This window comes from Phallusia mammillata, chromosome 5 (genome assembly GCF_965637545.1).
Source record: "Phallusia mammillata chromosome 5, kaPhaMamm4.hap1.1, whole genome shotgun sequence".
Taxonomy (NCBI): domain Eukaryota; kingdom Metazoa; phylum Chordata; class Ascidiacea; order Phlebobranchia; family Ascidiidae; genus Phallusia; species Phallusia mammillata.
This window is the reverse complement of record NC_137256.1, coordinates 16083391-16109427: the sequence shown is the minus strand read 5'-3', so window position 1 is coordinate 16109427 and position 26037 is coordinate 16083391. Positions and strand designations below refer to the sequence as shown.

Below are 26037 nucleotides of genomic sequence, written 5' to 3'. Positions count from 1 at the left end.
TTAATGCATTCATTTTAAAAGTCTATTGCAATGAATGTTTTAAACCGTTTGTTTGCAATGTTTTGTACACATGTGTTTGTGCTGTTTGCCAGTGTCCATATTGTCATTCTAATGCTGAGCTGTTGTGTCTCTGGACTCCCTCTGAAAACTACATATTTGCCATTTGAAGTGCAAACGGAAATAAACACAGTTTTTGCAAAATTTATACGGTAACAAATTTTGTTTGTTAAAATCACCTGCAATTATTTTCCAGCAAGGCTTTAGGAGACGCCTGTAAATATATTAATAGCGTTTTTAATAACCATACAAGTGCTAGCTGTATTCGGATAAATAGTGGTGGACGAATCTGTAGCGACCGTTGCAAATCGTCGTTTGGTTAAAAACACTAAAAAGGCATTTTCAGAAAACTACATGTAATGATTTTCACTTTGCATTTTTTAGTCACTAAAATTGCAAACTGAGACGACTGCTAGTCTGGTTACGCTGAAACATATTGCAAGGCTTGATAGTTACATTTATATTAATGCTAAACGTACAGAAACTAAGATTAATTCTACTTAAAACTAATCTTTTCTTGACCAAAGCGAAGAACATAGACTGGCGCCAAGTTGTGACACTTGAATTGTGACGTCATAAAACGCATTTTTTCATTTACGGTTGTTAATGCCCTACTGACCGTAAAAAAGTGCTTACCAACAATAAATGTACGCACGTATGCCATTTATTGTGACAATGACATAATAACGCGTAATGTTCAGCGACCCCAAAATTATACTGACCCACAGTTTGAGAAGCCCTGTAGTTCGGAAAACTAAGTATTCAACAGACCGTGACGAATTTATGTTGTTGAATCATAGATAACTTAATTCACTAGATGCGCAACTCGTCTGCCGACTAAATATTTAAAAAAATCTCTCGGGTGAATTACTACATAGAACAAGATGTAACTTTTAATGTGTAGTTATGTTTTGTTGATGTATTTTTTAAACATTTTTATTTTAACAAATCTAATTTAATTACCACGAACGAGAATATATTGGTTTTGCCTTCCTTCAGACGTTGCACGCTTGAATGAACAAGTACACATTTCGTATGCATTGGTAAGAACATACACATATTTTGTCGTCTTGTCGATAGTTTTTTGAGCTGCGGCGTTTAGTTTGATAAAAATGTTTTAGTTTTTGGAATTTTCCTAATAATATTATAAAAAAATAGCTATTAACCTTATTTATGTAGCAAGTTTGGACTTTGAATTCGCTGAATTGGACAATTTGCATTATGTGTACCACCTTGCTACATATATGGGTTGCCATTATGGTGTCTGCATTTTTGGCCCCGTAGTCAATAAATCCAACTAAGTGGCCTTCCTAGAATACCAATTTTCTTGACTACATGAAAATAATAAATTAAAAAAAACATGAAAAAGTGCATAAATTGCTGCTGTTAACTAACTTTGCATCCACAGAGCATTGACTGCCAATTGGTTGATACCACATGCACCAGGGCCAATATTTTTAACAATCTACCATACAGTGTTTTTTTAGGATTGTGTGATGATATGTCAGTTCAAAAAATTATGTGTTAAATTGCAACTTATACCTGTACTACGTGATGATGGCAATATAAGAACACCACTGGTTCTGAAATGATTATATGCTGCTGAAGCTCTAGCAAACAACTCAATTGCCCAATGAACCACATCAGGGTGGTACCGTCTCCGATTAATGGTCTTTGAAGCATTTTTACATTGCATTTAAAAAAAATGAGGCTTGCCACTCATTAGTGAGTGTTTTTGACTTTCAACCAAATCCTGCAAAAGGGAAATGACACATTACTGTTCCAAAATTAAATGAGAAACATTTGAATCTGCATACCAAGATATCCTAATGAATTCGGTCATCCACTGTTACCAATTCTTCTTCACTAGTTGCTCTGGATTTCATTTGCTGCACTCTGTTGCGTTCCATTTTTTGCCATACTTTGCACACATTTTACACATTACCGGCCCTTTTTCTGTTACTGTGTTTGAATATTAGGTGATCTAGTTTTAAATGTGTTGCCATATCTACTGGCTACATTGCAGTGAGGTGAGCGAATTATGGTTGTGCCTGTCAGGGCGTTCCATGCTTGTATGACATGTTTGTTAATATTCTTGTTTTTTCCTGCTTACTCCCGTACAAAGTTTAAAGTTATCCAACTCCCCTGTAATGATGCAAAAAAAAACAAAAAAAAGTAAAAACTATCTTGTTTTAAAAGCAGGTGTTATACTTAAAAATGCAGTTAAAGTTGATTTCCTCAATGGAGTAATACCCAAGGATAGTGGTTTAACTCACCATCCATAAAATGGAGCCCATTCAACCTCAACATTGCTTGAGATGCAAAGTCTACCACAAAAATTATAACATACAGAAACCCAGATTAATTCATAATAAACATAACTGTACCTTATGTATGCTTTAACAATTTTATTTTTATATTGTTCTACCAAAAGGTATTTGCCTTTTCTATAAAATGACCACTTTTCTAAATGTTGTACAACTTGTTGTTTAAAATGAACTGTTAACTTAAGAAGTGTGTACTAAATTGTTTAAAAGCTTTCTCAACACTTTTAACGCTGTGATGTTTAACCTTTCTGTCAAATGGTGCTTTTCTGCTTGTCTTGGCCACAACACCTGATTTTAGCTGTAATAAACATTTATATGTTCATGAGCAATGTTACCAATTTTGTCCTGTACTGCTGTTTAGGATTTTTTTGGATGGCAAAGCACCAATTTTTAACTTTTTTCTGGAACCAAAGAATTACTGTTTGATTTTGACAACAGAAGTGGGTTAAAAGGAAATTAATAGTACGTTTCTTTATGAAGCATGTATTATGTCTCCCTAAGTTGGGTCACGCAATGAGAGCACACATTTTTGTAAATTGCTGTAATGTTTCTTCATATCAGAGTTGCTTTGAAATTCAGGATTGCAAATTGTAAACAAAGATTTTTAGCCATTGGCACGGTGTGGCTAACCTAGCTATTACACAGAAATGCAACTAAATCACAATTACGAGAATTTAGTCTTGTCCATGGTATATTTAACATAAAAAATCAATCAAACAAAAACGGTTAGTGATCCTTTTAAAACACACAATAAACTTCTAAAAACGAATAAAATACACGAGATACATGACACTTACGTAACCTGCAAGTTTATTATCACTTCAATCCCAAAGTTATTTGACGTTTAATGCAATAAATTGCGATTTTTTGCCAATATCTTCACTCTTCACCCATTGCCCGCCATTGTAAAGAAGCCAATGTGTACTGGTTCATTCAAGCGTGACCTGTCTGAGCGATTTCGCCGAGTTGCGCATCTAGTGAATTAAGTTATCTATGGTTGAATTTCTAATTTGGTGTTGGGATTTGGGAATGAGACGTTTTGTGCAGAGTCACGAAAAAGTTTTCTCCAGACTTCGATTTTATGTTGTCAACGAGTAAAGATGCTGTGTATTTGTAACCTTTCCAATAGCTAGGAAGGCATAAAGCATGTTTTAGGAGATAAATTAACCACTGAATGAGTAAATGCCATTTTGCCAATGATTTGCTTCCCCCGGCGAAAAAACTTAAATCAACAACTTTTACGTGCTTTTTGTGTTTTCGATTCTTCGTCAATATTTGTAACAGTTGCGGTCGCTCATGACTACAAAATTGCGAGATTTTTTGATTGTACAACCACATACAATTGTGCATTAATTCCATCAAGTTTAAAGAACAATACTCCAATGCAATTGTTGTGTTATGTTGTTTTTAGAGTGTAAAATTTACTAAACAAGGATATTTTTAACACAATTAACCAGCATATTGATGACTCTTTTTTAACTCATATAGGAAAGTTTAAACACAAACCTTTCTTTTTCACAGTACAATAAACACCTTTTTTAGGTGATTCTTTTGGGAATACAGATGTGTTATGTGCAGAATAATAGTTATGTCATATTAATGAATTTAATAATTTTGTTTAACTTTTCTTAAATTTTGTGTGTTAATAATGAAGCCACATACAAATGATTGTGAAGAAATTAATACTTTTTTGTGTCAATTTTTTATGTAACTTTGTTAGTATTTATCCTGACAAATTTACCTGATTTTTTTTAGTCTTGTTGCATTAACAAAAATGTTGTTGCAATGTTTACCTTTCAACCTTTGTTTCTTAATCTTATAATATATTGTCTCTGCTTTTTTATTTGGCAAAATTTGAAGGGTTGATCATTTCTGCTGTTGTTGCTGTAAATTTTACCAGTCCTAATGGATGGGTCAGAAAACAACAATGATGTTGAGATGTGCAAATTTACCTGCGATCAAACAAGTGTTTCTGTGGAAACAAGCAGTTCGATTAATGAACTTGGATCACAATTGTTCGACAACCAACAGCATAAAACCTTGTTTTATTCAAGTGACTCAGATGATCACATGTCAAGGTAAAGAATATTTTTGTTTTTTGTAACTTGCATTCTCAGTGGCTTACATATTACAGAACTGGTGTATGAATTTTATCTGAATGTTATTAGGCGCAAGAACAACTCTTTTGCAATTGGTCTTAAAATGCTTTTATAACAGTTTAGCATAAAGCTTGGTATAAAAAAGATGTTTAATTGTCAAAAGTCTTTATTTTTCAAGGTACTGGACGTGCATTGTAAAAAGAAACTATTGTAGAAATGTTAGCACTTTTAATTTTAGACATATATATAATTTAAATGTCTAATTTAACACAGCTTTTAACAAAATCATTGTTAATATTCATAAAATATGCACTGTACTTAATATTTGCAAATGTGTTTTACAGCATGTTGATTTGGTGTAAAATGGTAAAAATACATTTTTTTTGTGAAAACAACTTTTTGCACAAGAAAAACTGTGACTTTAGTATTACATGAGATAGCAAGAAATGAACATCGTTTTTTGAAAACATTCCACCACAGCTTTGTGGTTTCATTGATTGTCATGTAATAAACTAACTAGGAGGGCCTTTTTCACTGCATTGGCTTTAGGAGATTTGTTGATGTCATGTACCATGAAGTATATAATGACCATAGATCTCTGAAATCAAGTAAAACTTTATGACTTTCAACTTTCAGAATGCAAGATGAGTTTCAGAATGGTTCAATGAAAATGGACAGGAAAGGAATGATACGACATACTATTATGCCAGAAGATGACAAAGTAAAGAAATTAGAACACTTACTATCTTTTTAAGTGGAGAATAATTTAGGACTTTAAACAAAATAAGTATTGAATGTTTCAATAACAATAATTTAATGTTAACATGTAAAATTGTTTAAATAATTGGAGTAATTGCAGTTTTTGTGATCAAAATACTTGTCAAAAAAGAGGATTTCAGTTTCTTTTGATGTATAACTATTTTAAATGTGTATGTAGGTGTTGATGTCCTTTTCCCCATCAGAGGAAATGCGTATGCCGCAAGAATGCAACATTGATGGTGCAACTTTGACACTGGAAACAACAGATGGGGATCAAAAGAAAGAAGTGAAACGATTCCAGTATAATGCATATTTTAACTGATTTTGCCAATATGTATGATCAGGGAAAAATAATAAACATTAAAAGCTGTACTTAATTACAACATAGCACCTAGATATTACTGTAGATTACAATTGGTGTTGTCTATAGCTAGTTCTTTACATATGCTCCTTTTTAAACATAGATGCTTGTACACTGGCTGCAAACGAGCTTACAGCACAGCAGGAAACCTCAAATCACATCAAAAAACCCACCGAGGCGAATATTACTTTACTTGTGATCAGGTTTGTATTCAGTTATCAGCATTACTTCCATTCAGTACATTCAACTGTTTTGGAGCACAGCTGTTACAAAATTTTGTGACAGTTTGCTTTAATTAGTGTTAAAGTGTTTGTATTACTTAAGTTGCTGCAATAATTTTTTAATGTTTGAAATGTGTTTTTCATCTTTTTTGTCATAACTTTTCCAGGGTTTATGTTTTATAGTGTATCTATGTATGCATCATACAAGACTGGCACGTTTTTGTCCAGTTCAACACTATTCTGAGAAAACGTCAATTGTCTAACCACTGAGTGGATTTTGCAGGCTGGTTGCGGCAAGGCTTTCCTTACCAGCTACAGCTTAAAGGTCCATGTGCGTGTACACACCAAAGAACGACCTTACCAGTGCCAGTTACAACACTGCGAAAAATCGTTCAACACACTGTACAGGTATTTAACTACCTTTTACTCATTTAACATACAAGTGTTCACCAGTTGTGTTTAAATTGTCACTGATTTTTGCAAAATGTTTACAAAAAAAATTTCAATTTTTGTGGAATATTTATGATCGTTAGTCTGCCTACCAAGTAGATTGTTGTACTTTTGGTGAAAACAAAAAAGAATGTCTCACAGCGTTATTTTTTTGGCGCGTTAAATCGCGTGAAACTCGGCCTGTTCGCCGAAAACGCGTGTCTGCAAACGTGCTGGAAGTAATCATGTATCAACACGCGAAATTGGGAAAGTTTATGACGCAAATTACACGTTCAGAGGCGAATGAATGTAACAGGCCGATAAGCTTCCTTACTACATTGAAAGTAGTTGCAACGTTAATAGGGCATATTCGGGGTTTTATAGGGCACATTCATTTCATGACTACAAGTTCAGTACACCAAAGTTCAATAAATACAATAAAACAGCAATTAAAGAGTTAGGGAACTAAGACAGTTTAACCGTCTGTTCGATAATGCCTGCTTATGTTTTTTTCCAACTTCTCGACAGCGCCTGCGTTAAATGATGGGAACAGTGGCGTATCCAAGGGGGGGGTTGGGGGTCCGGACCCCCCCCCCCCCCTTTTCAAAAATTTTGTGGGTAAATTAAATAGGCTCAAATCGTTCGGTTACGGTTGCGTGATAACAGGGAGTCGTTATCTCAAAGTCGTGAGCTTCCAATCTCTTGTATTCGCTTGTTATCTAATCGCCAATTGTGACGTAACAAGGGTTTAACAAGGAGTTTTATGCGCTAACAAGCGGAAAGTTATGTTCCGGTTAGAACGCTGGTTTTAATTGGTTTTTGTTAGTGTTAAATGTACTAAATGCAACTGTTTTTGCAGTAAAAGAATGTAAACTGAGTAAAAATGGTTAAAAACGTTTAATGTTGTATTGTTTCTGTTAACTTTGTTAATAATAAAATAACTTAACAGTTTCGACCTGACAAACACGTATTAGTTTGCCCCACACAGGTGAACGTAATTTGTTACTCGCCGGGCACAATTTTTGCCTTCTGCAGTTACCAACTTTAGTGCGTCCGTTACATTGCGCAACTTATCAGTAGGATTGCCGCTTCAGAAAGGCGTTCAGTTCTTTAGAAATTGCTGCCCGTTTTTTTAACCAACGATTTTGATTGCCTGGCTGCAGTTTTGCTGAGTAAGCTAAATAGCAGCGGCGCGATTAGAAAACTACAAAGCTTTTGCTAAAATAATTTGTCGTTCTGTCAATTGGACAGGTAGAGAAACCGCCGAAAGTTGGGCCGGGTTTCGGTTTTGGGCCCGCTTACAATTTTGGACAAAGCGTTTTGCCGCTTAACGCGTCGTTTTTACGTATAATGACGTCATTAGGGAATTTCCCAAAATAAAACGTTGGACCCCCCCTTTAAAAATTTCTGGATACGCCCCATCATGGGAATGCTGTAAAACGGATAAATTCAGATTACAAAACGGACGTAAGCATTTCCAGTGGCACAGTTTAAGCATAATTCAGCTGTGGTTAGTGTACTGATGCAGAACACTTACTTTTGGTAAAATTTTAAGATAAAATTAATGCATTTTTTTCTATCATTTCGTTCGTGTATTTAGTTTTTATGATTTTTAAATTTTTGTCACGTATCGACTTAACAGCCGATTCAATATACTTGACTCGATCACACACAAATATCGTGCAATTCTCCATACACAGCTCGATTCTAAAGGTCACAGTGTTAAAGATAGCGAACCTGTGCATATATTTAGCATTGAGATGCACCAAATCGCTATGAAACTTTGATAATAGTTCTTAAAATGTCCCATGACGGCTATAACCGGTTTGTTTTTGACCTGTTTTGTTTTGCACAGGCTTAAGGCTCACCAACGGTTGCATAATGGACAGACTTTTAACTGCGACTCCGAAGGCTGTACGAAGTTTTTTACGACCCTCAGTGACCTTCGCAAACATTATCGCATTCACACAGGCGAAAGACCATTTAAGTAAGTATATCGTTTATATGCTATGTGTTTAAAATTTTAATAAAATCAGTACCGGTGTTTTAGTGACAATTTTCTGTAGCAGATGAAGTTCGTCAAAACTTGATTTTAAAACCCACCCTGTTGCTTTTTTGGGATAAATTGAAATTATTGATTCACAAAGCCTAAAAGGGAGAATGTCATCATAAAGTAGAAAAACAACTCTGGACCACCATCGCCCAAAAAGCATCAACAACAAAAATTGTTTTTTTCCAATTTCCCGTTAAAGTATTTTATCGGTTTCACTGGAATTTTACCCAGGCATGGGCAGTGTGAAAAACCTGCATAGGTTGTTTGCTGACAGTAGCAATTATAGGCGCCCCTGGGCATGCGGAGGAACTAAGCTACCGGCAACGACGTTTCTCAGCCCACAACAACGTGCGCTTTTGGCGGTCATTGCGTCAACTGGCAGCAGCTCTTACGCGCACCTCTCGCTTTTGCGCAGACTTCCGTAAACCTAAGATGCGGTTAAGATAACCTTTACGTAGCAAGCGCGCTTCGAGTGCTTCTACTCGCGATAAAGCGCGTAATCGTTTAAAAACAACTTTACTGTAAACTTCTCAACACTTTATCTAATCCGTCGTTTCGGAACATCGTTTGTTGGCATGTTGCTGTTCGGGTATTGCATATGACGCTAGTTCGCGGTCATGTTCAAGTAGTAACACCTCCGCACTGTGACATTTTTGACCTTGTTTTCTTCACATTCGCAGATGTAATGTACCACAATGCAGCAAGGCGTTTACAGTGAGCCACCACCTTAAATCACACATCAGGAGTCACACAGGTGAGTAATTGCACGTGCAATATATTAAATCGATGCCGTTTATACTTGGTTCCATTTTTAGATTCAGTTTACCTGTTTCCGAATTTGATACAGGGTTTGAATCAAAACAAGTTTCTCCTGTGGCTTTTACGATAGTCTTAATTGGGAAACCCACAATTAGCTCACGTTTCGTTATAAAAAGGTTTCATCTGAAAAAAGGGTATTATTACTGTTGTTAATATGCACGACGAATTTACTTGACATTTTAGATTGACTCACAATTTCTTGTCACAATCTAGTTTCCCTTCTCACAGCTTTTGCAAACAGTTTTGTTATTTTTACTGTATTTCCACATTTTGAAAACAGTTTTTTACCGCATTCCCTGAAATATGGTTAAATTATTGCTTGTTGTTTATGATTAGTGATGGGACGATACCAGGTTTTGAAGCGAGTACCGATACCGAGTACGAGTACCACATGTATATACCTTCGATACCGAGTACCGAGTACGATTACCGAGTACTTAGGTGTAGTGTTGTACTTAGTTGTATATCACTGGCTAATTTATCTGCCATGGTCGGGGTACAGGCGTGCACACACACATGCCGAAAAATGTAATCTCCACGTGATAGCGAAAAAGATATGCGTAAACTGGCGGAACTTTTTTCCAATTTTGTGCTGTCCGAAGCAAATATTGGCATAAAGTTCCCCGTATTCTTATGGTGTAAATCGGCCTTTGGTACTCGCACGTTGGTATCGAAAACTGAGGCAAAATATTTCGATACCGAGTACGAGTATCGATACCACTGAAATCGTTCGATACCATCGATACCGAGTACCGAGTACCGGGTACCCGTCCCATCACTATTTATGATCGTATTGTTGTTGACTCTTTCGCACTCGGACTCATGGTAAATTGCTTGCTTCTGTCACTAGGGTTAACTACATCAGCTGTTCTGTTGTTGGTTAAAGCATTATGAAGTGAGATAGATGTGTATTGACTCACCAACATATTTTTATCCCCTTTGATAAAATATTACGAAAGTATTTTTTTCTTATACTAGAAATGCAGAAACTGCCAAAACTGAAATAAACGTAAAAATTTGTAATAATAAATTTTAGTTCAATAATATTTAACAATCTAGAATTGTTAATACAATTTTTGCAAACTTACACATATACACTTTAAACGGTTTCTTGCCCAACCCATATCGGCGTAGTTAACGGTTCTACATGTGCTTCACAGTTATGCGTACCAAATTGTCACCGATGTTTGGGTGTCAACGGTATAGTGGTGAAACAATTTCATCGGGCACCACAAGATAATAACTGTGGTATGTATAGGTGAGCGACCATATACTTGCGAGAAAGAGGGTTGCACGAAAGCTTACGCGACACAACACAGTTTGAAACAACACAAGTCAAAAGATCACAGGGAAGAAGAACAAAGGATGGAAACGTCTGGACAGACTCCGTGCTATGACCTGGTAAGCTAAACCATTCATTATTTGGTCTATATATGCGTCGCAACAACAGCAAGTTATTGTAGTCCCTCTTATTACAATGGAGTGCAGGGCGAATGCCCCTAAGAGATGGAATCTTATAGGGATTAGTTGATTTATATCTGATTTTTTTCTGTTTCTATTATTTTTTTCTTGTTAGTCAAATAAAAAAAAATCGTTAGTTTATAAATTCCCTTTTTTAACCATGCACGAACATTTGCATTAATCTGGCAAAGCACCTAGATAACAACTATTTCAGTTTTGGGACTGACTGTTGTTGTCTATAAAAACATCCCTACTATAAAAACCTAAATCCTTACTACAAAAACCGAATCTACTATAAAACAACAACAAAAATAAATGGTTTGCAGTACATGCGAACTACCAACAGAGTTAAAACTGCTCGTTTCGGTTCAATTGTATCAGCTCTCAACAATTGTCAAAGTTTTAAAATCTAAGTTTTAAAAAAAGTTTCGGCGAATTGTTTTGTTGATGAAAAGAAATCAAGTTGTTTTAGCCTCTGGGTTTCCCCGAAAACGGTTTATTTTTTCGATCGTTGTCGATCGTTATTTTAGAGTTGCATAATTGAACGAAATTGTATGGCGTTATCGGAATTTGTTTTTGTGGATAGCGAGGTCTGCTCTGTTTAGGATCGCATGTCGAACTTGTTATCACTTGGTCTGTCTCACTACACTTTACACGTGACGTAACTAACCGAACATAAGTTAAACGCGAAGTTTGCTTTTATCAGATACATCGACAATCGACATGTAGGTTTTTTATCCAAATGTTGTGTCTTGTTTGTCAGTCATGAAACCCTTGGTGTCAAAAAACAGCTTGCGAATCACCTTCCCCTCTCTTTTTTTGACGAAGCGATATAAAATATTTCAAACTAAAATGTATGTGTCTGAGTTGTAACTTAATTAGAGCCGGGTTTTAGGCTCTTTTTAGTTTGAGTAAAGCAGGCTTGAATCGGGCCATACATTACACCCTTCCTTCGGGTCGGGCCGAGTTTCGGTTTGATACTTTCCGCTTAGGCCCCAATTTTGTGGCCGCTTACAAATCCTGTCTATGTAATACAAAAACATTGCTCACTTGTGCTGTTATATATTTTATAATAATATGGTCACAATAACCAATGCTTTCCCTGTGCTCATGTAGCTGATACGGGTATAGTATTCTTTATATTCATATTTTCGTTGATTTCAGGACAAAGCTGCGGAAATGTTACTTGGAGCTGCTGATTCGTTACGCTTGAGTCAACCCGACCCATACAGTCATGCCAGGGTTTCACCAGTGCAGGTAAATCTTGTCGAACTCTTTAGAAAAACAGACATATTAACGTAAACAGAAAGGGTCCTCATACCATTGTTGTCAACGGTCTTATAGGTTTGCTATAACGTATTGAAATGTTGTGGTATAGTATTATAAACATTCAAAATAGAACCATTTACTTTCGAAATTAAAAAGAAAGTCATTTAACACTGGCCTTAATCGCGTTTGTTGTTTTTGACGGTTTTAAATATCTTTATGTCGTTGCACAAGCTGTTTATACGTTGTTTGTAACTCCTTAATTTTTACCAAGCCCTTTTCGGACCGGCGGAAGCAAATTGGTTTAAATGAATTTTTACATATTGTACACATATAAGAAATATATGATTAGAGTTGACTATAAAATGACGTTTATCAATCAAAACATTTGAAGACCCTCTCCTTTATTTCTAGGACGTTCACTCTCCTTCTGGTAGTGACATAAGTATGGGAGTTGCCAGTCCACCTAACTTACAACAACCATCACCGAAAATTCTCACCCTGCATAAAATTGACTCTTCGGGATCAGGTTGGTTGAAAAATATTAGTTAGACTGTAAAATTACCTTCTTGACGTCATACGTATTGTGACAGATGGAACAAATGTGACGTCACAAGCATCATGCGAGTTAAAGGAAGCTGAAATATCTTCTCTTGCTAAAGTTGCCATGCAGGCTATATCAGGTAAGCAGTGACACGAAGCGTGTATTTGATACAACCCGGTCTCTTCAGTATATTTATGATAATCACGCTATATTGTGCTAACAAAGGAAATCTCTTATCATCGACTCGTAAAAGTCATAAGTCAAAAACAGGATTTGAAACGAAAGCAGGTGGTAGCGCAATACCGACCACCCTTACGTAGATCCGATTTTAAAATACCAAAAAAACACTAGAGATAGCGTTTTCTGTTCTGTCTGGAATGAAAAACACAATGCACATCTTTTTTAGTTGTAAATTGTTTACCAGCAAAGCAGAAAAGTAAAACCATGTATAACCTCAAAAATGTTTGATGCAGAAAACCAATTCAGTGGTGTTCCTATCGTCATCATTAAGAAAGAAACCCGCGAAGTTTGCCAGTGTCCGTGCAAAAAAACCGACCCAAGTTGTCACTCGGAAGAGGACGGCCCAGCTCGGCTTGTGGTGCTCGACAGCAACGCACTTCCACCACATGTAGTAGATCCGCGTAACTCTGTACCACAAAACAACCCATACAACCCCAGTCCAATGCCCCGAACCTCTCCTGTACCGATGCCACCACAACAAGTCCACGCGCCGCAGTCTGCACATCATCAGCAGCCAAATCGACATTCACCCGCTCCCTTCGGATACAACATGCAGCCCACACAGAACGACGTGAACGCGGGTTTCGATCTACAGAACCTTGGTCTTTCGCAGCAGGTCAACTGTCCGGGCGGATACGATTACGGTCTAGCGACAAGCCAAGGCAATTTCAACTTAGAACAGCTTGATAACAGTCTCCAGCCAAACATGAATGACATGATGCAGAGTAATTTCGCTACCACAAGTGAATCGTTCTCGACTTTATTCACATCGATTGATGCACCGATTAGCAACGGTAGCAGCTCGGCAGGTGATGACAAGCGGTGTTGTGATAACAATAACTCACTGCAGTGTGTTACGCTAGGTTGCGGCAATGAGATGAAGTAAAATACTTCCAGACTAAAATCTTTCAAAAGATTTTACTCAGCTTATGTTAACTGGTGGTAACAGTGGCATCACGTCTGTACTTAACTTTCTGCAGAACCGACAACACGTTTGCCTTGAATCTTCATAGTAAGGCCCAACTTGCCATTCTGTCAAACTTTTGTGACTAAATCTTCAACATACTAAATATTTCCTTGTGTTTGCACAGTTTTTATGTTTAGTGGCATAATTACTTTCTAAATTACATCAATGGATTGAACTTAACTCGAAGATTTCAAAGTTTTTAGTTTATATTCCTGACAGACATAACTACATGTAAATACTTTTATATATTCGGTATTTCAGGTTGCCATAGCAGCCATGCTGATCGACAATCACACCATTATTGATGAAATTTTTTTCCTAAAACTCATCCGCAATGTCCGGATAATTGCACAAACTTTGTTCGTTACACTATGTATTTGCATATAAAGGCAAACGCTTGCTGTACACATGTCTATATTTCACGCGGCTCAGCGCTTTGCTGCAACACTTTTTAACGCTTATCATTGCCAGTATTCCTTTCTTTTCACTCCTCATAGCTTTTCAATCTCGAACATCAAAAGAAGTGACTCCAAAATGTGTTAGTTTTTTTTTTCAATGTATCCTTAATTTTGTGGTGCAATTGAACAAAAATAACCCTATGAATGGCCATAAATTTGCTGTTGCTTAAAAGAGACAAATATATTCTTTTCACGTCCGTCATTTGTTGCACCCTGTTCAGTGTCCAAAAGTTCCTTTTCTTTTCTGTATGTATTACTCGTTTCCCCCTCCTTAAGCGTAAAATATAACCATTGCAAATCAAATATTGTTCGTTGACAATTGGCTTGATTTAGCTCCATTTACTGGGAGAAAGTGTGTGCCAATTTTTATAGCTGACCTAAGGTAACCTCGTGCTCTATACTTTGTTAGTTAAGTTGTCTTTTAAACCAGACCAGCACAATTTGAATTCAAGTGCGTACTTTTCTGTACTAGGCTTTAATAACGGTAAGGATGAACAAAAAATAAAATATTGCACAGTTTGCAAACGTTCTTTTTTATGGTTTAGCAAAATTGAGCATGCACAAGATCAATATTGTAGTCTGGGATCGCGTAGAAGTCTAATTGCACAACAAAAGCAATGAATAACCCGAATTATTAACGAATAACGATCTTAAAAAATATGTACTTTTAGGTTGCAAGATAAGATTAAGCGTTTGTATCGAAACCGTAATTGGGGTTTTCAATGGAAACGCCCTCATCCTGATCATAAAACGATTTGGTGTCGATGCTCTGGTGAAAATAAACGTAATTTTAAGGGGATCAAAAATGATTCTTTTATCTTCAATTCTTTTACCCAAACTCATCATTGTAGTGATGAACGGTGCTAACAGTTTACTACCATTTAATAGATTGCAACTTGCTAACAACGAAAACAAACAAAAACTTGTTTAATCCTGTTTATTGTAATAAATGTACCTGCCGGGGTAAATAAGTTCGTATAGTTGTTCACAGGGCGATGCCCTTTTTCTTATTTTACATAACTGTTTTTTGTTGAAGTCATTACAATATTAAAATAATTCCTAATCTCATAGCAATAAATTCATTGTCACTTACATCGCCTGAAAAGAGTTTTCTGGGATCAAGCGATTTCAGTGTGAGTTTGGATAAATCAACTTGTCGCTTGTAGTAAACCACGTATACAGCGAGAACGATGATCACAACCAGCATTATTGAACCTATTACAGCTGTACGAAAAAAGTAAAAACTTACAATGTTTTACTGGATTTAAATCAAAGTTAATCTCGTTTTCAAAGATTGCTAAAACGCCTTACAGCGCAAAATAGAAACGCAATAAAAAGTTATTTTGTTTGTTTAACGTTTATTAGAAATATAATTATAGTACATATTTGGTTCATCTCATTGGTAACATCGATCTTAACTGAAATACCTGCAGCAATCACTCCACCGTTTGATCCAGTAGAACTTGATTCCGGACCAGTGCAGTCATTTCCTCCAAATCCATCCGGACAATTGCAGTGTCCCTAACATCAACATTACATTGCACCGGTGCAATTTAACTAACCGGGAGCAATTTTACGACAAAAAGACGGTATAGGGGTGCATAATAGGCGCATTTTTTGTCTTTTGTTGAAACATTTTTGACAAAACGTTAACTATCTGTCAGTATTAGACTTAGTCAAATGTTTTATTTATTTGTTTAAAGATTTTGTACCCCTTTACACTTGCCACCGTTTTTGCACGAAGCAGACATCGATCCACAAAAACACTGTCCATCTTGGGTATCACAGCTTGTTGGACAGGAAGACGGACAGCTTTCGATGCAATCCGGGCCCCATTTACCACCACTACACGCTATTATTAAAAAAAACGTAAAATTTTAAAATTGTGCCCTTAAGTGACAGTTTATATACTATTATTATTATTTTTTGAAAACCTTCTTACTTTTGTTGCAGTTTTTGCCTCCAAATCCAGTCGGACACAAACATATTCCGGTTACGATATCACACTGGGCCGCTATTGGACAAGATTCCGGACATTGATTAAGACAACCTTGGCCCCAAAAGCCGCTGTTACATGCTGTGGAATGAAAATGGAAACACATAAAACAAAAATATTCAAAGAAAGTTTCATTTAGTCGCTACATACTAGTGTGACAGTTTGCTCCAGTGAAACCGGGTGAACACAAACAAGCACCAGAAACAGGATCACAAGCATCAGGACATGAACATAACTGAGCGCAGTTGAAACCAAAATGCTGTGAATCACATAAGTTTTCGCACCTGTGCAACAAAGACACTGAGAGTGAAATTTACTTACATTTTTTGGGATAGGAGTAAATGAACCGAATTATTGGTGACGTCACGATATAATTTTGAAGTAATTGCGAGTTTTGGTGCCAATTAATAAACAAAATTAAACCATCTTTTTCATTAATGTCATTATCCAAAAAATGTGCCGAGTTACTGTTTTTGGACTTCTAAAACGATTTGTTGCCTTCATAACAAAATTCAATTTCGGCAAATTATCCGCCAAACTAAATCGGTATATGGGCGTCCGTTCATTTTCTATGAATGTGTTTCGGCCGATACAAATTTTAGCGGATAAAAAGATGACTGGAAATTCGTTTCCAAAGACAACTTACGAGTGACCAGTATATCCGGAAGCACATTGACAAACACCATTTCTATGGTCGCATTGACCACCATTCTGACATGTACATGAATAAGCACAGTCCTGTCCCCACGTGTTTTCACATTCTAAAGTACGGAAAAAATGGTTAAACACAGTTGCAATATTTGAAACAGCCTTTTGACAACTTTGTACCGATGTCGCAAAGGTTTCCAGTATAGCCCGGCAGACAGCTACATTTGCCAGTGCTTGGATCACAACTTGATGTAAACTCGGAACAGAAACAAGTCGATGAGCAATCTGCGCCCCAAGTTCCTTGTGGACAAGCTGCAGACATATTACGTAAAGTTACATTGGTAATTACCAAAAGAAACCGAAAACGACCACCACGGAAAAGAATATTGGACTTATGATGCGTGCTTTATCAGAAAGGCATATTCTACGTTCAAACAAAAAGAAAGTTGTCGCTATACAACGACGTTAACAAAGGCCTACTTCCGTTTTACACATTTTGCGTCAATATTTAATTCTTTTGCTTTCTAGTTAAGCATCTTAAAGCCATTAATCCAATGACAGCTTTTATCAATGTAAGTTGTGACAATTAATTATTCGTTGAAATTAACAGCACAGCTATTTCATCTATTTTAACCGATTGCTTCAAATAACTTGTAAAAAAGGAGTTGTTAATATGGTGTAATAGTTATATGATACTAGCATGGCAGGTAGGGATGTTCAAAGTAGAATAACGAATCCTTTGGATTCGAATCCAGTTAGATTTTTTTGCCGTTTATATCGGGTAATTGGAACCGATATAAATGTGTGCTCTCGTCGTTGGCAAAAATGTAAACACATGTGTTACGCTTTTATAAAAGTCGACGCCCGGTCATTGTACCATTTGCAAAAGACGACAAGTGACTCGTCGCCGTCAAATCAGTGAGGGCTATACAACGTTATAACGCCAAGTCGCGAGTCTCTATAACAACGCCATAACGACGGTTGTGCGTTGAAGGCACAATTAACGAATAGCGCACTTGTTACGCATCTGATCACGTCACTACGTTTATGCCATTAAACGACGTACCGGCGACTTTTTGCAACGTCTTACCAGCATCTAATTGTTTCAGATTCAGACGTTTTTTTCGACACAACAAAAATTTAACGGTCATGGCGTTAGGCAGCGATTGGAAGCATGGGATTGTCTGTTAATATCGCAAAAACAGTGATGGAATCCCATAACATATGAGGTTTGCATCATTTTTTAACCCCATACAAACATAAAAACGCTGTACACGCTGCAAAGTTCACATTTTGTGTTGCAAAATCGCTTGTAGTTTAATTGAAATTTAAAATCACCCAATGTCCCAGCTTTACATTACCCAATGTTTTAACTTTGCTAGGGTGCCTGTTTTTGCAGTTGTTTTAGGTTAACAAATGTTATATATTAGTACACTAGACCTCTACCTTCAACAAATCAAATTACCACAGCATGCTTACAACATAGTTACTTCTACTGAAGCCAATAATAATCACTTAATAAAATTGTGTAAGTTATTTTTTAACCTTAAGCTATTTTTTCTGGCTTAGTGCATTTTGGGGCATTTAGTTTTAATGCAGTTGTGCAAAGTTTTTTCCCAGTGTTTTTCTTTGTTTTGGTTGGTTCTTTTTGACATTATAAATGAAAAATGTGTTTTATAATGTATTAAACTGGTCTACTTTAGTTGTTGCCAAGATTAATGATTCCTCAATCAAAAATAATATAAGAATTGGATTCGATATTCTAGATTCGCATCAATTATTCTAGAATACCCAATTATTCTACTTTGAACATCCCTAATGGCAGGCCTAGCCTAACATATGAACCAACAGGAACTGTACGTACATGATTTACAGTCTGATCCATAATATCCTGGAAAGCACGAACAAAATCCATTTACAGGATTACAAGTTGATGACGTAACATCGCAAATACATGTATTTTGGCAGTCGGATCCATAGTATCCTGCTGCACATGTTGATTGGCATATATCTGCAGGGCAAAATAGTGTTGGTCATAAAACGATCTCCTATTTGAGTATAATATCGACAACTCTGCGGTATGATTGTTACTGTTTAAACGCATTGCTGTGTTACCATTACCTCCCGTGTATCCGGGTTTGCAGTGACATTCACCAGATATTTTGTCGCAATGATCACTTTGGCCCGAAACACATTGGCAGATTTCAGCGCAGTTGGGCCCGTAATACCCTTCCAAGCACTAAACACACGGCCACAATGAAACAAGGTCACAATGTTTCTGATTTACCGATAATAGTAAACTTACGATGGCAGAACAGTCATTTCCAGAATAACCAGGCGCACAATCACAAGCTCCAGTTTTCGAATTGCACAACCCCGAATTTATGCAATCGAATCTAAACAAAGTTTTAGCTTGAATTATAGCGTACAATTTAGTTGCTATTGGTTAAACTGTTTACACCAGTGGTTCTCAAACTTTTTCATTATTTTTTTAAAACGGTCCCTTCGTCATTATTTCGAGGGATCGCGGTCCTTGGACCCAGTGCTCTTCAACCTGTGTGCACGATCGGTCAAAATATGCATGGGGTGTACCAGTACGAAAAGGTATACACGGGTGCATCATTAACGTTTAATGAACCATTAATATTTGACATTTGGGGATGTTATAAAAAAGATGTAGGTTTCAACTAATGTATAAATCAGTGGTTCTCAACTGGTGGTCCATGGTGACTTTTTGGGTGGTCCACAGGACGTCCACTAAATTTGTTGATAAACTAGAGATGATTGCATATTATATTGAAAGAGTATTAAAATGTTAGCTGTCTTCTTAAAATCTGTTTAAAAGAATTATGTTTCAAGCCCAAATGGTTGTTTCGTATGCGAACTGCATTCTTGCTTCAAAAAGAAATGGTCCACGATATTAGTTTTACTGGGCCGGTGGTCCATGGCCCGAAACGAGTTGAGAACCACTGGTATAAATGAACCTCTGTTTTTTTTAAATGTTGATGTCTAACATTTTTAGTGCGGTTGACGTATATCTACGTCAAAAGATGTTTTGCGCAGAGTGCGGATTGGTGTGAATTTATGTCAAAAGTTTTTTTTAAATAGCTTTTACCTTAGTTTAACTTTTAAGTAAACAGGGTGCATGAGTTCGTCATAACAACGTTAAGGGTTCACCAAACCAAAAAAGGTTGAAGAGCACTGCTTTAGCGTGAATTTGTATTTCAGAACAACGAAAGTTGATTGCAGAAATTTAGCTAGTTTTTATTTAGCTAAATTGCGCATAACTATGATCCAAAGACATGCATCTGACATCACAGACAAGACAAAAAAACATCACGTCTGTGCGCGAACAATTGCATTTTTGTTATTTGTCATGCAATAAAGGCTATTGTTTAGCAATAGAGACAGTCGATTCTCAATTCTATTTTGAATTAAACTTATTCAGTGGCACAACCTGACGCCAAATAAGATTATAGAATCACTTCAACCTTTTCGCGGTCCCCCGAAAATTGCCTCACGGACCCCAGTTTGAGAACCGCTGGTTTACACCATCATAAATATATTAACTGACAAAAAGAATAATGGTATAAGTTTTCGCCGTTAAATTCAAACCAAAAAATTTCGAGTTTTTCTTTTCAGAAGAAAAGTACAATGTGTATTTATAATAATCAACATTCAGTTCAGGATCTTTTCCGCAGATAGTAGACATGATATGTTGACGATCACTGATTATGTAACAATTGGATGCCTAGCTATTGCGGGAAAGAATAAACACTAAATGTTATCTTACAAGAAATAACACAGTGATTACCGTTTATAATAGTAGTGTCAATAAACACAAATGGTTGACTGATTCTGATTATGAAGCACTGTTTTTTTTAATTATCCTTATCATAATCAACTTACGGACATTGATTGGCGCAGTTTTGTCCGTAATATCCAGGTGAACATAGTTGATCGCAATAAGTGGATTGGTAACCTGGTTTACATATGCACGTTCCTGATACTGGGTCACAGCCTGTTTCTGCATTTGCTCCACAGTATGGACAAGTGTAAGCACAATTTGCACCGAATGTGTTTGTCTAATAAAACAACGCAAAAATTAAAACAATTTTGAACTAATAATAAACCGCATAGCCTACTTCGTTTGGCCCAAACTTTTAGTTTAGGGTGCCCTTGTTCGTGGTGGACAGCTTCATAATTAGTTCGCCAGCACAGGACAAAACGATAATGCTTGTATAAATATTTGCTGACGCGATGCTTGTTGAAGTGAAGTTTGAAAAATGACATTTGTGTTTCACAACGTTATTTTAACATGTGCTTGAAAGATTCAGCTTTGGCCAAATCGAAACAAACTATTCGGTCAAAATCAAATTACTAAATGTCGAAATCGGACGAACAATTTCAGCAAACCGAAACTTGAGTACATCACCGCCACTAAAACCAAGATTGTATTTAATCAGCTTACCGGGCATAGTGCGGTGCATTGTGGTCCAGTATAACCTGGATTGCACTGACAAACACCAGTCACGTGGTCACAAGTACTGTGTGTTGTGACCCCACAATTGCACGAATACAAACAGTCCTGTCCATATTTTCCTGTGAGAGCAAAACAATTTTAGTAACTGAAGGAAATTAACCAAGTTAATCAAACCAAACTAGAAACAACAAGCATTGGTAATAATGTTTAACTAACATTAAACTAAAGTGCATGTGCCGCTTTTTAACAAATTTTCCTAAGTTTGTTTCTATATTGGCACATTTTCAATAGTTACGTTTTTTCAGCTGTTGCAGATTCGATGTTATTATGTTGGCAAAATTTGTGCCCGAAACTGAGATTTAATACAATACAAGGGAAAATTATTCCTGTCCCTGTGGCTTGCTATTTATTTTTACCTTGTGGGCACTGACTGTCGCAAGCAGTTCCTGTATACCCGGGGTTGCAGGTGCACGACCCATCAAACGAATCACATGCGCCTTCTTTACATTGGCAAATGTAAACGCAGTTCGGACCGAAATGTCCCTGTGAACACGGGAGGGAACAATCACTTCCTTGATAGCCTGGAGCACAACTACAGGTTCCATCCGTCTACAGAAGAAGTAATTGTTTGTGACGAATCGTTTAGACAAATACTTAAATACGTTTTTTAACCCTAAAAATTGTTAGCGTAAAATAGATTAAAAATAAGGGTTTTATGGGTAAAATAAGCAGATTTCTTCAAACACACAATTTGACCACGATACTCCATCCGAAAGTACACAAAGTTCGTTACGCAACCCTAAATACTTGGTAAATATTGTTGCTAATCCAAAATCCAAATAAATTGGCAAGCACACTAACTGTCTTGACAATATTAAAAACCAGGTTATGTTAGTGAAATATAGTTAAAGCATAGTTGTAGGAAGTTAATTAGAAAGTCAAATTTCTTACCGCTGAACATGTTGCTCCATTTTGACAGAAACATGAATAAATACAATTCTTTCCATACTTTCCCTGGGGACATGGGCTCTCGCACTTCGTACCATGATAACCTTCCAAGCAATCACACGAACCATCAGACAAACAAAGTCCGTTGTTCAAGCAGTTACATCCAACCCCTCCACACTGTCCACTATCGCACTAAAACAAATTGAGGTGATTTGATATAAAGAAGCATATTTGCCGAGAAATATAAACAAATAAGTCAAAACATATGAATGATCCCGAATGCTTGGCACAACGTCATTTTTTAAGTTAAGTAAATATATCTCTACAGCTTCCATCTTAGATTTTTGACGTTATTAAAAAAATAGGAATGATAATATTGCCAAATATTGTAAACCTTTGATTAACAAATAAATTCCGTAAGTTTGTTTAATTCCGTAATTTACACAAAAAAGAATTACCTGCACATCACAAGTATCTCCGGTGTATCCTCCTTTACATGTGCACGCGCCAGTACTTGTATCACACGATTGCGTGTTGGCTTGAACACACTGACAGGTGAAAGCACAATCTTGACCCCAGTGTAAACTGTCACATGGCAACTGACACTGATCTCCCGAATACCCTGGCTAATAAACAACTTGTTCATCAGCACAAAAACGTGACCAAAACATTTTTGAAAGTGCCTCCACTATTTAAACTTCGCAAAAATTTTTTTTTTCTTACTTCCTGGCATGTTTTAAAAGCAACAAATTGTGTAAAATTTTGGTTGTAAATATAAAAAATTGTGTCACTTATGTCTAATCAGAGTTATAAACGGGCCTGAAATAGGAGCCCGAGCCCGGCCCGAACCCGAAAGTACAAACCCGATCCGAACCCGAACCGTTTTTGAGAAGCCCGTTTAGGGCCGAAAGTTTGATTGATAGGCCTATACTGAAGCTTCAGAAAAGACCAAGACAACAGACACAATAGACAAGTAGTTTTGAACAGAGCGGTTTAGGGCTATCTGACATTGAATCAAGTCAAGCAACTGGCTATTTAGCTAGTTAGAATTATTAAAATAAACTGACTCAAATCAAGTCCGTTTTAAAACCTAAGCCCAAACCGGGCCGGAAAGCCCGACCCGACTTGCAACTCTGTGTCGAACAGACGTATGAATTATCTTCATTATTAGGAAAAACACATAAAATATCTTTTGAAGATTACTTGGTTTTAAGCCACGTAAGCAAAACTAACCGACCTTGCAATAGCAAAATCCAGTGACGCCGTCACAGGAAGTGAATAAACCGGACGCACAATTACATGGGGTCTGACAACGGTCACCATAGTAACCTAAAGGACATTCGCTCTCACACATATCTCCTATGAAACCGGCAGGACACTGATCACATGATCCAGAAACCGGATCACATGACGTAGCACCCTGGCATGAACACGTCGAAGCACAATTTGGTCCTAAAAGCAAAAAAAAAACATTTAAAGCTTGTTTAAAAATAACCTCACCATACCAAGTTTATTTTAGTGTTAACGCGATGCTTTATCACGGTGCATGTAAACAAACTGTTCTATTTTTGTTTGTAATTACACCAAATATTATCTTTATTTCTTAAGTTTTGAAGCCCACCGTATGTTCCAGCAGAACATGCTGTATGACATTGGACGCCTTGATACCCTGCTTTGCAGTTGCAGGCTCCAGATGTGGCGTCGCAATTTTCGATGTTTTCCACTGAACACTGACAAGTGTAAGCGCAATCTGCTCCAAATCTATGGCAAAAAACTTAAAATTTTAAGTCACGGCACGAAAAAAATAATTTAAGTCCCGGAATTTAGACTTTATAAATCTTTTTTCTACAAGTACCCCTTACAAAACTCAATTGCCCCATCTACGCTACAAATTTTGGGCCTTTGTATATCAAAATGAAAACCTGCTTACTTCCCCACTGGACATCCCAAGTCGCACAGAGAACCTGTAAATCCAACGTCACAACGACATGTCCCGTAGATCTGATCGCATCCTAAAGCATGTGCCCCACAGTTGCATTGGTTTGTGCATTGGTTTCCCCACATGTTGGGCGGGCAACCCTTTATCAGAAAAAATATGTTATGCCGATTCAATTATCTCATGTAAAACAAAGGGTTGCAGTTTACTGACCGCTAAAACAGGACCAAAATATTTTCTTTGGGAGTAGTTTATTAGCAAGGATGAACACCAAATTTTATGTTTTGTACCGTTAACTAAATGTCCAATGAAAGTATAAAACTTTAATGCGTGCTTGTGCTTGCACTTGGAAACATTTATTTTGCGTTTTTTGCATTGACGTTTAGCAATTTGTGCAAGAAATGAAGATCAAACACTTAGCCCTACTTTTTGAACTGTTTCTGAGAGAAAGCTCAGAAAAATCGTGTAACGTTGAATATTTAGTGCACATACGTTTTCACAATGCGTCCCTGTAGCTGTAGGCGGACAAATACATTCACCAGAATTTGCAGCACACTCGTGTCCATTGCAGTCGCATGATAATGTGCAATAACTTCCCCACGAACCACTGGGACATGACTGGTCACATGCATCACCCGTGTAACCTACAAAGCAATTTTTGCACAATATGTTATATAGATGCAAAAATTAATAATCTTTAACACCTAAAAACACTTTAAATTACTTTGGTATGTCATACAGGTCCGATGAGGTATGCAGATGAGTAAAAACTCAATCGGATAAAAAAATACGACAAAAACAAGCTTTTATCACTTAACTATTCAAAGAGTATTTAAAATCTCTAAACACTTGACATGATCAACAGTTAACACTCGCCTGAATCGCATGCACAAGATCCGTCGGTCGGATTACAGGATCCGTGTTGACAAACACATGAAGATACACAGTTCGGTCCCCAGTAACCAGGCGAACACGACTGGTCGCAAGAATAGCCAGTGTAACCAGTTTGACAGTTGCACGCTCCTGTTCCCTTGTCACAGGGCGCTTGGCTTGAATCTGTCGACTGCAAACCACATAATTTAGCTAAATGCATTTTGTCAGCTCTATCTTGCATTCCAAAAGCTAAACATCGAAAAAAGATATGATTATAAACTACCTTAAAAATATTTGGAAACATAAACAGGAGCTTTTACTAAACGAATGACATTGGTTTAAAACTTGCTGTTTTAGACAGCACCATAAAATGTTTATCAACAGCCATACCCCATGACTTCCACATGAACATGTCTGAGTGCAATCCTGACCCCATGTTCCGTCTGCGCATGCGTACTGACATCTGTCTCCATAGAAACCGCTCGCGCAGACACAAGATCCGGTTTGTGGGTCGCACAAAGCGGTGTTGGAGGAAATACACGAACAAACTGTCGCACAATCTACACACCGCGAAAATAAATAAAAGCAATTGTTTTATGTGATGAAAACAAAATATAGCAGACCTTATATTTTACTTTAATTTATCCTGTTATTGTTTCCGTGACTTAATAACTGATAATACTGGAAACGTCAAACTTTTCTAAAATAATGGTATTTTTCAAAAAAATGTTGTTAACTTAAAACTTCCATACCTTGGTATAGGTTATAAATACTTTGTAACTAAGAGTTAAGTTATGATTTAAGTCGTTTGAAGTTAGATTGTACCTTTTCCCCAAGTGTTCTGTGGACAGGGTTGTCCGCAGTCATCTCCAGTGAATCCAACCATGCAATCACACGTCGCCGAATATTCCGCGATGTAACCATCATTAACACATTCTCCCCATGTCATCTGAAAATTCAACATTCATTCACACATGTGGCCTTACAGCATTTTTTCACTAAAAATATATTTGGTTGCAAGTGTAAGAAAAAACTTTGGTTTGCTGCAGTGGACGCATATTTATTGTATCGATTACCAACCGGGTCGTCTTC

At 36.8% G+C, this 26037-nt stretch overlaps 2 protein-coding genes and 1 long non-coding RNA gene across 4 annotated transcripts; 1 reads left to right on the top strand and 2 right to left on the bottom strand.

The window, feature by feature from the left end:
- Positions 1-3382: 3382 nt before the first annotated feature.
- LOC145229244 (uncharacterized) lies at positions 3383-14279 on the top strand. Of its 2 annotated transcripts, XM_080094547.1 has the most exons (13): positions 3383-4462; positions 5120-5204; positions 5421-5542; positions 5707-5806; positions 6108-6232; positions 8109-8240; positions 8987-9060; positions 10384-10526; positions 11751-11843; positions 12267-12381; positions 12446-12535; positions 12870-13445; positions 13865-14279. In XM_080094547.1, the coding sequence occupies exons 1-13, from the start codon at positions 4290-4292 to the stop codon at positions 13906-13908; spliced, it is 1872 nt and encodes a 623-aa protein (XP_079950673.1). In that variant the 5' UTR covers positions 3383-4289; the 3' UTR covers positions 13909-14279. The 2 variants fall into 2 exon arrangements, with proteins under 2 accessions (XP_079950673.1, XP_079950672.1); XM_080094546.1 differs by having other exon boundaries at positions 12870-14279.
- Positions 14280-14507: 228 nt separating this feature from the next.
- LOC145229245 (uncharacterized) lies at positions 14508-15652 on the bottom strand. Its single transcript, XR_013860399.1, has 3 exons — positions 15489-15652; positions 15155-15285; positions 14508-14830 (listed from the first exon to the last, which is right to left on the bottom strand). It is a non-coding gene; the product is annotated as an uncharacterized LOC145229245 (long non-coding RNA).
- On the bottom strand, positions 15400-25882 carry LOC145229604 (uncharacterized). The gene is made up of 21 exons (XM_080094950.1): positions 25771-25882; positions 25336-25505; positions 24949-25135; positions 24565-24716; positions 24067-24215; positions 23758-23897; positions 23374-23588; positions 22595-22762; positions 22140-22328; positions 21605-21797; positions 21177-21307; positions 20615-20790; positions 19011-19101; positions 18827-18944; positions 18570-18716; positions 16886-17017; positions 16704-16818; positions 16208-16341; positions 16004-16138; positions 15774-15913; positions 15400-15582 (listed from the first exon to the last, which is right to left on the bottom strand). The coding sequence occupies exons 1-21, from the start codon at positions 25829-25831 to the stop codon at positions 15400-15402; spliced, it is 3126 nt and encodes a 1041-aa protein (XP_079951076.1). The 5' UTR covers positions 25832-25882.
- Positions 25883-26037: the final 155 nt, after the last annotated feature.

What these genes read in the sequence shown, in the direction of transcription:
- LOC145229244 (XM_080094546.1), top strand. Translation starts at nt 4,290, where the DNA reads ATGGATGGGTCAGAAAACAACAATGATGTTGAGATGTGCAAATTTACC. An exon ending in AAAGAAGTGAAACGATTCCA is followed by an intron (nt 5,543 to 5,706) that starts GTATAATGCATA and finishes TTTTAAACATAG; the next exon opens with ATGCTTGTACACTGGCTGCA. An exon ending in ACAGGCGAAAGACCATTTAA is followed by an intron (nt 8,241 to 8,986) that starts GTAAGTATATCG and finishes TCACATTCGCAG; the next exon opens with ATGTAATGTACCACAATGCA.
- LOC145229604 (XM_080094950.1), bottom strand. Translation starts at nt 25,831, where the DNA reads ATGGTTGGATTCACTGGAGATGACTGCGGACAACCCTGTCCACAGAAC. An exon ending in ATGGAGCAACATGTTCAGCG is followed by an intron (nt 21,798 to 22,139) that starts GTAAGAAATTTG and finishes CTTCTTCTGTAG; the next exon opens with ACGGATGGAACCTGTAGTTG. An exon ending in TCCGGATATACTGGTCACTC is followed by an intron (nt 16,342 to 16,703) that starts GTAAGTTGTCTT and finishes TTTGTTGCACAG; the next exon opens with GTGCGAAAACTTATGTGATT.